Here is a 12,672-nt window from a genome sequence, read left to right as displayed (position 1 = left end):
CATTTGCAACCAAACACTCTAAAGAAGGAGACGTTCGGCTTCTTCCTATTAAGCAACTCATAAGGTGTCTTTCTAAGAAACTTTTGAAGGAATAGGCGGTTGGATGCATAATATGCTGGTGTTGATAGCTTCCGCCCATAGAGCTTCGGGGATGTTGTACTCATCTAGCATTGTTCTTGCAAGAGTGATAAGTGTCCGGTTCTTTCTCTCAACTACACCATTTTGTTGAGGAGTGTAGGTTGCGAAGACTTCATGCTTGATTCCAACTTCATCACAATAGGCTTCAATGTTTGTGTTGTCAAATTCTTTTCATTGTCGCTTCTAATCTTCTTGAGCTTCACTTTAAACTCATTTTGTGCTCTCTTGGCAAACTTCTTGAAGTATGATGTAACTTAGATTTGTCATGAAGAAAAAATACCCATGTGTATCTTGAGTAGTCATCAACAATCATAAGACAATAAAGATTTTCTTCCAAACTCTTATATATTGTTGGTCCAAATAAGTCTATGTGAAGGAGTTCCAACACTCTTGTGGTTGACATGAAAGCTTTTGTAGGATGAGTATTTGTAACTTGTTTGTCGGCTTAACATGCACTACAAAGCTTGTTCTTCTCAAACTTCACATCCTTCAACCCTCTCACCAAATCATTCTTCATTAGCTTCTTGAGTGAGCTCATCTCAACATAAGCAAGTCTTCTATGCCATAGCCACCCAAGGGTTGTTTGGGTGAATAGGCAAGTCTTCAAATTAATATCTTCGGAGGTGAAGTCCATTAGATATAGGTTGTTGTATCTAAATCCCTTGAATATTACTTTATCATCATCCTTCTTAGATACAACCACTTCCTTCTCGGTGAATAGGCATTGAAAGCCAAGATCACACAATTGACTAACGGATAACAAGTTGAAACTCAATGAAGCAACATATATCATATTTGAGATTGAATGATCATTTGATATAGCCACTTTGTCCAATCCTTTAACTTTGTCCTTTGAATTATCTTCAAATGTGATTCTTTCTTATCCATCTACTTCTTCATCTAGTGAGGTGAACATATGAGGATCACCGGTCATATATTGTGTGCAACCACTATCAATTACCCAATGACTTTCCACCGGTCTTATAGTTCACCTATACACAAGAGATCAAGCTTTAGGAACCTAAACTTATTGAGGGCCCTTGACTTTCTCAACAAGTGATTTTGCTACCTAAATCTTCTTAGGCATATTCTTGTTGGAAGGTCCTAAGAACATAACTTTCATCTTTTCACTAGAGTCATTTCTAAACATGTAATGAGCATTGAAAGCAAAGGGTCTAGCATGTTTGGGCAAGGGTTGTGGTGGTGGAGTTTGACACTTATGGGCAAAGTGGCCTTCTTGTCCACACTCAAAACATCTCTTTGGCTTTGGCTTTGGCTTTGACTAGTGTTGTTGTTGTTCAGCTTGAGCCTTCTTCTCTTGGTTTGCCAAATACCCAATGCCACTTCTATCCTATCTTCATGACGGTGTTTATTAGTAGCTCACTTTGAAGATGCTTGCCTCTTGTGAACTTGCTCAATCTAATCTTGAGATGCTCTTTCTTCAACTTGAGCTTCTTGTTCTCTTCCTTGAGTTTCTTGTTCTCTTCTTTGAGCTTCTCATTCTCAAGAATCAAATCACCATCATGATCAAGAGTTTCTAGAACTATAGTGTTGGTGGTTTTGAGCTCTTCAAAATCTTTCTTGAGCTTTTCATTATCATGCTTGAGCTTGACATACTTATCATAGTTGTCGGTTTCAACCACTTGCTTGTCCTTTGCTACTAGATCCTTGCTCAATGCTCTCAACAATTAAATCATCATATAATGTAGCTATATCAATCTTAACAACATTATTAGTAGCATTATATGGCTCATTGAATAAAAATTCTTGAGCAATAACAAGATTATAATGATTTATCTTGAGAGTTGTATATTCTTCTTTTAGCATATTATGGCTAGTGATGAGCTTATTATGTATTCTCTCAAGTTTATCATGTTTTACTTTAAGCTCTTTCTTAGAAGATTTGAGCTCCTTGAGTTTAGATGTCATAGCATCATTTGCTTCTCTAAGCTCAACACTAGCATTTTCCACTATATCACATTTAGCTAAAAGAGAATTGTTCTTAGCTTCTAGCTTGTCATTCTTAGCTCTAGTCTTTCTAATGATCTTAGTATATTGATTTAGCAATTTAACAAGATCATCATATGAAGGTGTTTCATATTCATTATCATCACTATCACTATCACTATCATCATCATTAGCATGATCATCACCACTACTATCATCATCATTTGATACCTTTCGTTCACCCTTGACCATAAGGCATAGGTGTGTAGAGGATGATGGCGGTGGTGTCAGTGAAGATGATGAAGAGTCAATCATAATTGTGGCCACCTTCTCATTATTATTATCATCATCGGATGAGCAACTAGATGAATCAATGTCCGTGAGCCAATCACCGATGATATATGTCCTTCTCATTTTTCTTCTTCTCATGGAAGTCCTTCTTATCATCTTTCTTCTTGTATGGCTTGTTTTTCTTCTTTTCATCTTCATCACTTGAGTCATCTTTCTTGTCCTTGTTCTTATTCTTGTACTTGTATTTCTTGGGTTTTGTGCATTGATGTGCTAGATGACTAAGTTCTCCACAATTGTAGAAATCCATCTCTGAGATTGGCTTCCTTCTAGAGCTAGTGAAGAACTTCTTTTTCTTGCCATCGAACTTGATGCCACTTTTGTTGAGATTCTTTAGCATCTTGGCGATTCTTCTTACCATGAGAGCAAGACTTGCATCATCACTTGAGCTCTCACACTCAATTCTTGCTTTGCCCTTCTCTTGGCTAGCCCTGAATACTAAGTCTTTGTCTTTTTTCTTGGTAGAGGATGAGCCATCTTGTGGTGTGATGTGCATGTACATCTCATGAGCATTGATCTTTGCCAAGATTTGAGTCGGTGTAGCGGTGGAAAGATCTCCTTGATGAAGCACGGTCATAATATGCCCATATTTGTCAATGGGAAGGACACTCAAGATCTTTCTCACAACATCGGATGGTTGCATTTGTGTAAGTTCGAGCCCATTGATCTCCTCTACAAGAACATTCAAACGTGAGTACATTTCATTAGCACTCCCTTTATGAAACATCTCAAAAGAATTTAGCTTTTTCATAACAAGATGATAGCGTTCCTCACTCTCGCTCTTAGTTCCCTTATGGAGCGCACAAATGTCCGATCATAGTGCATGGGCGTCCTTGTGGTTCCTTACCCGATTAAACACATCTTTGCAAGGGCCTCTAAAGATGGTGTTTCGAACCTTTGCATTCCATTTCTCATAGTTTACTTCATTGCCTTGAGGGTGCGTGAGATCCCGAGGTTTTGGAAATCCTTATGAGGCGACTCTAAGTGTTCCAACATCTAGAGCTTCTAAATACGTCTCCATGTGGATTTTTCAATAAAAATCATCTCCCTCAAAGATAGAAGGAGGTCCATCCCTGTGAGACATCTTTCTCTAGGCGGTTAAGCCTAAATACGTGAGCACGAGGCTCTGACACTAATTGAAAGGATCAAGATGCCCAAGAGGGGGTGAATTGGGCTAATTCTAAAATTCTTTGCAATAATTAAACCCTACGGTTAGCCCACTTCACCCCTTGTGCCTAGAAAGTATTTATATTGTTCTACCGCATAAAAGTTTAGCAACCTATGTTCCAATCCTACTCTAGCATGACAATTCTATGAATATAAAGATAAGAATTGAATTGCTCAAAGTAAATGCTTAAAGTAAAGAGAGAAAGAGGAACACGGTGATGATTTGCCGAGGAATCAGAGAGTCGCCACTCCCCACTAGTCCTCGTTAGAGCACCCATGCAAGGGTGTAGCTCCCCCTTGATCCACGCAAGGATCAAGTGCTCTCTACGGGTTGATTTTTTGACACTCCGTCATGATGAATCACCCACAACCGCTCACAACTTGAGTTGAGTCATCCACAAGCTCTGCCGGATAATCACCAAGCTCTCAATCACCACAAGCCATCTAGGTGATGGCGATCACCAAGAGTAACAAGCATGAACTCTCATTTGACCACGATAAGCCTAATGAGAAGGGTGGATGTACACTTTGCTACTCTTGATTTCACTAATGAGACCTCTCTCTTGGATTCTCAAATCTCAATCACCTCGCTAGAACCTTGCTCTTCTTGGCACTCTCAAGGGTGTTTCTCAGTTGTTGGAATGAGCAAAAGTAATCCATTGAGTGAATAGAGGAAGTATTTATAACCCCTCATTCAAAACGAACCGTTATGTGCCTCTGCGGGGTGATCGAACGCTCCGGTCAGTTCTTCCCGCCACCGAGCAGTTAAGTGGTGACCGAACGCTGACTAGCGTTCGGTCAAGCACTGACCGGACGCGTCCGGTCACGAAAACTGCCTTCTGGAACCTTACTGATATTGACCGGACACTGGAACCCAGCGTCCGATCACTTTGCTGCTCAGCGTCCGGTCAATAGCCGGAACCTGACCAGCGTCCGATCATTACTGACCGGACGCATCTGATCAGAATTTTTCCTCTCTAGAACCTTACTGGAGTTGACCGGACGCTGGCACTCAGCGTCCGGTCACATCTAGACGACTTCACCTTGATCAAATGAACTGACCAGACTCTATGCCAGCGTCCGGTCACACCGAAACCAGCGTCCGGTCAATATTTAACCCTCCATTCACTTCCAACTCGCAATCATATGTGAATAAAGTTTACTTTAATTAATCTAAGGGCTATTTAGGAGCTACCTAGTGCTAGTTTTGACAAGTGTGCACCACACCTAACCCACTAGACTCACAAAGGTCAAGCTACCAGTCCATACCCCCTTAATAGTACGGTCAAAGGAAAAACAAGTCCTAGTCCATCCTTAACATTGTCGTCCATCCTTTGAAAACCGATACGATTTTCATCGTAGGGGCATGACATGATTGTCCAATCAATTATCATTATCATGACTTAACTTAATTGCATTTGTAAAACACACGTAAGTCACAATAATCACATATTATCATTAATCATTGAAACTCTACTAGGAGTCTAGATGCTTTCGTATACAAAAACCCATATACTAAAATAGTAGGCCACCCGCCGGCACCCCACCACTTACGCCAGCCTCAGAATGCATGCCACCTGGACTCGCAAAACTAGCGTCCCCTCGTTTGTCGCTGGTTCGGCATATGTACCGCATACAGCATGCATGCTGCCTCGTGCCTTGCAGCGCCGGCCGGCCGGCGGCACACCTAATCGCGTACCTTATTCGTTTCTGCTATAATCCATATTTTTAAATTATTTTTTAGTTGGAACAGCGTTTTCCTTTCACAACAAATTAGTTGAAACAGTGTTTTAACTTGTTGTTCAGCGAAACCGTTTGAGTTCTGCTGGTGACGAGATGCCGGCTCGTCACATCGACCATGGGCATCGACACGGGGCCTCGCCGGCCGTAACTAACGCTCTTCCCTAGTGAGCTCACGTCGTAGGTCGATCGTTTTTAACTTTTTTGAGTCGGGGCCTTCAGTTTCTTGTTATCACCGACGGGAGAACGGGAGGAGGAACCAAGTTACGCTCACCATCCACGAGAAGAAGACTCCCAGCGAGTTCTACCGCTCGCTGCATCATGTTTCTCGAGGCCGCTGCGGCCGGCGATGAGCTCAGCGTGGCCGCGAGTCGCGTCCTCCACGCCGCTGTCGAGCAGCAGCCCTTGCGGCGAAATCACGATAGTAAGGCACGGTGCCACAAGCCCATGGCCCGAACAGCCTCGATTGGGCCAGGCCCAGCCGTGAACTAAAGCCGTTCCGTTTGCATATATAGTGCCACATCGTCCGCGGAACGCTGAGAGCACCGGCTGATAATCCAATCACCTTAAGGACCAATCACCGTGCGGCAGGCGCGGCCAGCAATCACTTTGAATATGATGAAATAGAATCACAATTCAAACACACCTTGGCCGACGAGCAACATGCGCGTCTCGCATTTGTTTTTTTTTAGAATTTTGTCTAACTCTTTAGCCGTCCGTCCATAATTTCAGCGTATTATAACATCCTTTTTTCAGATGATGAAATAACGAATATCCCAGTCCATACACCTAGATGCATGTACCAACAGTTAAACATTTGTGACAAATTTCTTTACTCTTGAGAGAGGATTTAACTCGTTACTATACGCTTTTTTTTTTGGAGTTACGTGAATTTTGAAAGCAGCAAACAACACCCTAACTCACATCACGCGCGATGAAGCAAACAATGCGAAGCATGGTGACCCGAGCAGAAAACAGTTGATTCATGGCTGCAGATACAGAAAGAAATGGAATGAGAGCCGTATCCACACCAATAGAAACTTCAATATCGCCAAATATAACAGACCAATCCACACACTCTTGATGCCACTGTTACATTACAAGTAAAGGGGCATATTATATTACACACAGAAACCACTATCAGTCACATAACACAACCAATAAGAACCAACAAATGTACACATATCAAGCGGCAACTGCTGCCCTTCTTCCAACCATACTCAGTATTCCAACGACGAATCAAGAAAATAAAAATCTGACGAATTAGATGGAGTGTGCGGAGAAGGCAAGTCATCACGCGAAATCCATCTAGATATTCGATGGCACCCCCACGCGAAATATGCTGCTGTGCTCGGCCTACCCATCAGATATGCCACCTCTTGTCTGCGCGTAAGAAGGTCCGTTAGGAGAAGTCAAAGAGCAATCACAAGGTAATTACGGAACGTCTTGACAAAAAAAAAGAACTTTGAAACACAACTGGATAATGCATAATCATAATAGCGGCACTCACCAGATGCGTTGTGAGGAGCAGGGCCATTGCTTTTCATGTTTTGCTGAGCCTGCGATGACGATCGCTGCATGCGAGGTGGCGAGTCGTGCTTGGTCATGGGCAATGAATGCCTTTTCCTTGGGTTGCTGTCCTGCACATCTGGGCTCATCTTTGGGGACGATGCCTTGGCTCTTGCAGATTCTGTAAATTGCATGTAGCTCGGCAACGGGTTGCTGTTGCTGTTGCTCATACGAGGTTCTTGGTCGACGTGGTCGGATTTAGCAGCCTTGCTTGAGTTCTCTCTCTTGGCATGCCTTGATTCCTTTGAGAAGTTGTCGGTGCTGCTCCGTCCAACTGACTCACTGCCTGGACTAGCTAGCGACCTCTTGCTTGCATGGGACTTGGGCTTTTTGCTCCTGCTCTTTTTGGTATTAACAGAGACCTCACTTGATGGTGTTCCATGAGATTCCGGAATGGTCGTTCGGCTCGTTGGAGTTCCTTCAGGTGTGGCATAAGATGCGACAGATTTTTCCAATCGTTCATGCAAATCTGACATTTCTGGTTCAACATGGACAGGAACATGGCCATTCTGTTCTACTTCCTTCTGCGGCTGGGCTTCTACTTCAGGAGCATTTTTTACCTCAGAATGGACAATATTGGAGTCTTTATCATCTTTGTCAGTGACATATTTTCTATTTTCCAGAGCTCCAATCTCCATCACGATCTCCCCACCATCACCTTCTGATCTATCTGGTGAGTCCAGTGTGGATGAAATTGATATTTCAGTCCCACATTCTGATGCAGCAACTATCATTTTAGTATCATGACCAACTGAGCTTTCTTGTATGCCTGTGCCATCTTGCTTTGACGAGTAATCTTCTTGTGAACTAGGAGTGTGCACCCTTGACTTGCTCACCCCATCCAGATGTGATGAGCTGTTGGACCTGCTGACTGTCGAATTGGTACTCAGCTCTTCAAATTTCAATTGTGCAGCAGCAAACGCTGGATTGCATGACTTTCTCGCCACAAACCTTTTACCTTCCATCTCCTGTGTCTGCTCAGAATTGTATGAATCGCCGCTGTCCTCATTGGATGATTCAAATTTTCCAGGAAGTAGACAGGGATCCCTTGATGCATCAGCTTGGGTATATTGTTGATCCAAGGACATAAAAGGCTCGTCCACATCATTTTCAGCCTTTTGGTCAGTTACTTGCTCAGCATCTACATTAGTAGTTTCGATCAACTCTGATTCAGGATCATGTTTCATTTCCATCTTAGGGCTTTCATCTGGGACACTTGCAGGAGCCTCCAAGGCACTAGAATCAGATGTCTCTACTGTTTCTTTCACATCATCAGCCACCAACTTGGGGAAAGATAGGTCTGAGTCCAACTGAACAATGTCTTCATCACACTGAGAATGTTCAGTCACTTGTTCGGTCACAGTTTCACCCATCAACTCACTATTTTCTTCATGCTCTGGCAGGTGCTCCACAGTGATTGGTGGAATTAAGGCTGTCCACCTCTCCATCCATTCCCATGTAACATCAGATTCTGAAGGATCACATTTTATGCGAATGGATTTTGAAGTCGATGTGTTGTCCACGAGCTGACAGAAGATATGCAATGTGAATATGAGGAAATCCAAACTATAGAAAAAAAGATTGATATGTTTAGACTTTTAGAATGTGGATTCCCATGTCTTACCTTGAGAGCAAATCCATTGCGAAGCAATTTCTCACCTGAAGAATGAACAATAGTCTCCTGCATTGGGGAAAACAACATGTCAATTCACAGAACTAAGGAGCAGAACTTGGTTGCAGCTCTCAAGAATGTTTAGGGGGGCTACAGCCAGCAATCTAACACAAACCATGTCGACCCTTTTACATGTTTGATGCAGAAGATGATCGCTTATGCAATGGGATTGAATTTCGCAACAGCCAAAAAGATAGCAGATAACCAACAGATGTAGCAAGTTGAATGGAAACAAAAACTCCGAAGACTTGCAAAAGATTAACAGCTTCCAGGATGCTAGCTAAAACTAGGAAAAACTGCACATAAACATCTTAGATCTTACTAATGTTGCTAAAGCTCTACACTCAGCTGACTCGTCAAAACAACCTCATCACAAAGATATAATTCGTATCAATAAATGGCACATGATATGGTTGGGCCAGGTAAAATGTCATTCTGTTCACTAACACTGGTCGCATGATATACATTCATAATCCAATTCCAATGTAGCCGATGCAAAAAAAATAAAATCATAAATGATAATGCCTTAAACAGAAAGCCATCATTCACCTGAATCTTTCCTGGTGAATGTTGTGCTTGATGAGCCCTGATTAACCCTTGAATTTTAATAATCGCAAGCAAGCATTGTAAAGATTCTGAAGCCTGCTTCCTAACTAGATGTCCACGTATAACAGCCTGTAGTTTCACCAGATCCTTCTGATTCAGTAGCTCTTCCCTTGCCTGTAGTCATGCAAATGGATAATGTCTTATTTTTTTTCGTTGATAATATATAAACAATTAATAACATTGGATGAGGAACAGCTAAGCATAATGCTAAAAGAGCTAATTGCAACTTACAATGCAAGTGCCACTGCCAGGCTGAAGATTAGTAGCTGCAGACTCCAAATGATCTTCCTCAGGGTCTGCACAGCTTCCTTCCAGAAGTGGGGTGTTTTCCTCCTTCACCCCAGTTGACGAGACAGAAATACTATCATCTGGCTCCTCAATTAGTTCCTCAACTGCCCTTCCGGGTGTCTCTTCTGTTGCATTTTCTATTGTCCCTTCAGCTGGATTTTCAGATGCTGTCTCTGTTATTTTTTCAGCTGGTTCTTCAGTTGGTGCATCATTTATTTTTTCAGCTGGCTCATCAGTTGGTGTTTCAGTTATCTTTTGAGTAGGTAGTTCAATTGATTTTTCAATTATCTGGTCAGCTGGTTCTTCCATAAGTTTGTCAATAGGCTTTTCAATTGGCTTCTCCATCAGCTTTTCATCAGAGTTCTCTTGATGCAGAGGCTTCCCCTCTGGCTTCTCTTGATGCAGAATCTTCTCATCTGGCTTGTCTTGTTGCAGAGGCTTCTCCGAGGCATAAGAATATGTTGAAGTATAAACATTGTTGCTCGGTGTAATGTCAGCCTTTGCTTTGCTGGAACTAAGAGTTTCAGGTTCTGAGATATCAGAGTTCTTCAAAACTCGATGCCTTGTAGACCTCCTACGAAAGCTCCATCTGCTTTTATCTGATATGGCCTTGTTCTGAAAAGAGCGAACATGCACATCAGCGTGCAGTTCAGTAATTGATATGAGGAACAGAAATTGAAAGAACTTCTGTTACTTTCCACACATACAAAAAGAAAACTTGAGAACTGATTGCAAAAGTGGAAGGTATTACTATTTAGGCAATACTTTGTGAGGTTTATGCACTAATCCATTTCATAGAAAATGGTGCATTACTTTGTGAGGAAACTACATTGAACTAATTTAGGCAATACTTCGTGACAAAGTGCACCACTTAAAAGTTTGCATGTACTGATAGTCGGGGAAGACTATAGATCGCAAGCAAAATATCTCTGATTTATTATTAACACTGATGTTCCATTAAAGTGTAATAAACTTTGCGTACTTTTGTCAATTGAAATGAGCTAAGCTCCCCTAATTCAAGAGGTACAGCTATGCAAGCTGACCTGTCAAAAATCAATAACCTGTTCTACCACATGCTGAATTTCATGTTGTGCATACAAGAATCCACCAACCCAAATGGTAATTTTACTCAATACTTTTGTTATCTGTGCAAGAATATTTGCTCCAGAGTCAGGTAACGCCTCCCTATCGTCTAGCCTTAGTAGCGGATATAGTCACCAGGAGCCCATCATTTAAAACAAAATTGTCAAATCAGGAAGGGACAAGGCTGGAAACAACCAAGCCTGAAGAGGAGAAAGACAGACGCAACAGGCCGAGGTTGACACAGTGAAAGCAATTGCATAGCAGTGAGAGCACTACATGGAGCATACAAAGAAAGCAGAATCAGATCCCTCCTTGCTGTGCTACATGGGATCAAGACGACACAAAACAGCACCCTAAGCCATACAAGATATGGCACTGACTGCAGCTTTGGACATGGAGCAACAGAATAAAAGAAAGTTTTGTTGTTGTTGTTGTTGTTGTTCTTTAGTTTCATCAAGAAAGAACGAAATTTTCAGGTGAAGAGCCGTGTCCATGCAGCCAAGGCAACATCATGCTCACGAAATGATGAACAACTGTTCACTGTCAACATCGCAAACAAATTCGAAAGTAAAAAATTCAAAGCCGACGAAGTTAACGAGCTGAACCAGTGAGAGAATCTCTCAATTCGCAACTTGATTCCAGCTCCCCGCTTCGAATTAAACCCAGATCTAACAAGGATCACACACACCCTGCCCCTGAACCCCACGCATTAGGCAGAGATCTAACGAAACAAGCACGGCAGGCCGAAAAAGGAAGCAACTTTCGGCGCCGTACAAGACGCCGCGCAGTAAGAAAGCGATAGAGCAGGAGACGCCGCATTCCGCGGCGCAAGGGAGGCGGGCACGCAGCACGGCTGACCTCGTCGGGGTGGTCTTCGGCGTCGGCGTCGGAGCCGGCGGCGGGATCGGATCCGGAGCCGGCGCAGACGAGGATCTTGAGGCAGCCGTTCTTGGACCGCGCCATGGAGCGGGCAGGATCACGACCGACCGGCCGCCGCCTGTCGCTCAGTCAGTCAAGTGCTCTGCTCCGCGGGGCGCGCGCGTGCGTTTCTGGAGTCTGGGGCGGAACAGGACGGCAGTGGATGGCCGCTCTGCCTCTGCTCCTTCTGCTCTGCGCGTTTGCCTGCAGCTGCGGCGGCTTGGCTTGTTCGCTTGCGGCTGGTGCCTGTGCACCTCTGCACGGCGTTTTTATATTTTTGGATGGATGGAGGCCTCCCTCCTCGGGCCCTCCGCAGCTCCGCTGCTCTTTCCGCTCCTTCCCTGTGCGTTTCTTTATCTAGACTAGACTACACTTTAAAAAACCAATGTGCTTTCCTTTTTCTTATAAAATTTTCCCCTGTGATTTCTTTAATAAATCTTCAGTTTCCCTAAATTAATTAACCTAGTAGTTTTATTAGCAGTAAGTATTTGGTTTGAAATGTTTATATAGAAGTAAAATATATACGTTCCCCGCCAAATTCATGTGTTTTTTAGCCAACTTTACCTAAACAAAAAAAAAGGTTAAACTTAACTAAAAAGGTATGTTAAGATACTTTTCCCTGATGAATTATGCAAGAAGAAGGTACCGAGAAAAATTTTCCATTAACCAAGTGTTTTAGCGAAACGGCCCTTCCGAAAACCGCAGAAAACAACACGTAGTGTCCTTATCCAAACAGATTAGGCAGCCGCAGGCAGGCCCTCGAGATGACTACAGTGACACACTGACACCGAAGCCTCTGTGTGTTCACGGCACGGCACGGCAGCGTCCTGCCGCTGCGAATTTGGTCTGTGCTTTGTTGTGATTGGAAGATTACGGCTTACGGTAGGGTAGATCGTCTTTAAAGATGCGAATGGCAGCAAGCATTAACGCCACGCCTATCACTAGGGACACTAGCGTAGCATAGCGACATGCATGTACTTGCCGTAGCTTGCATGGTGACGCACCTGTTTGCTGGCTCCGAGTCCGAGTCCATGCTCGTCACGCACCGCACCGGAGTACCGGGCCACCGGTGCTCGCTCGCTGCTTAATAAATGGTTCCCGTGCTTTGTCACGAGCAAAACGCATGCTACCGGCAGGACAGGCACGGCCGAGAGGCACGACACGAGGAGACGTGGGGTGAGCACGAGAAAGCGTTG

The 12,672-nt window shown here is 43.4% G+C and overlaps 1 protein-coding gene across 1 annotated transcript; it reads right to left on the bottom strand.

Annotated features, from left to right (window-relative positions):
• Positions 1-6,343: 6,343 nt before the first annotated feature.
• Positions 6,344-11,807, bottom strand: LOC136497876 (protein IQ-DOMAIN 32-like). The gene is made up of 6 exons (XM_066493756.1): positions 11,417-11,807; positions 9,419-10,090; positions 9,131-9,301; positions 8,534-8,590; positions 6,851-8,435; positions 6,344-6,723 (listed from the first exon to the last, which is right to left on the bottom strand). The coding sequence occupies exons 1-6, from the start codon at positions 11,519-11,521 to the stop codon at positions 6,704-6,706; spliced, it is 2,610 nt and encodes an 869-aa protein (XP_066349853.1). The 5' UTR covers positions 11,522-11,807; the 3' UTR covers positions 6,344-6,703.
• Positions 11,808-12,672: the final 865 nt, after the last annotated feature.

The sequence above is a fragment of the Miscanthus floridulus genome, chromosome 12 (assembly GCF_019320115.1).
Source record: "Miscanthus floridulus cultivar M001 chromosome 12, ASM1932011v1, whole genome shotgun sequence".
NCBI classification, from domain to species: domain Eukaryota; kingdom Viridiplantae; phylum Streptophyta; class Magnoliopsida; order Poales; family Poaceae; genus Miscanthus; species Miscanthus floridulus.
Note: the sequence above shows the minus strand (reverse complement) of the source record. Positions and strands in the feature narration are given on the sequence as shown.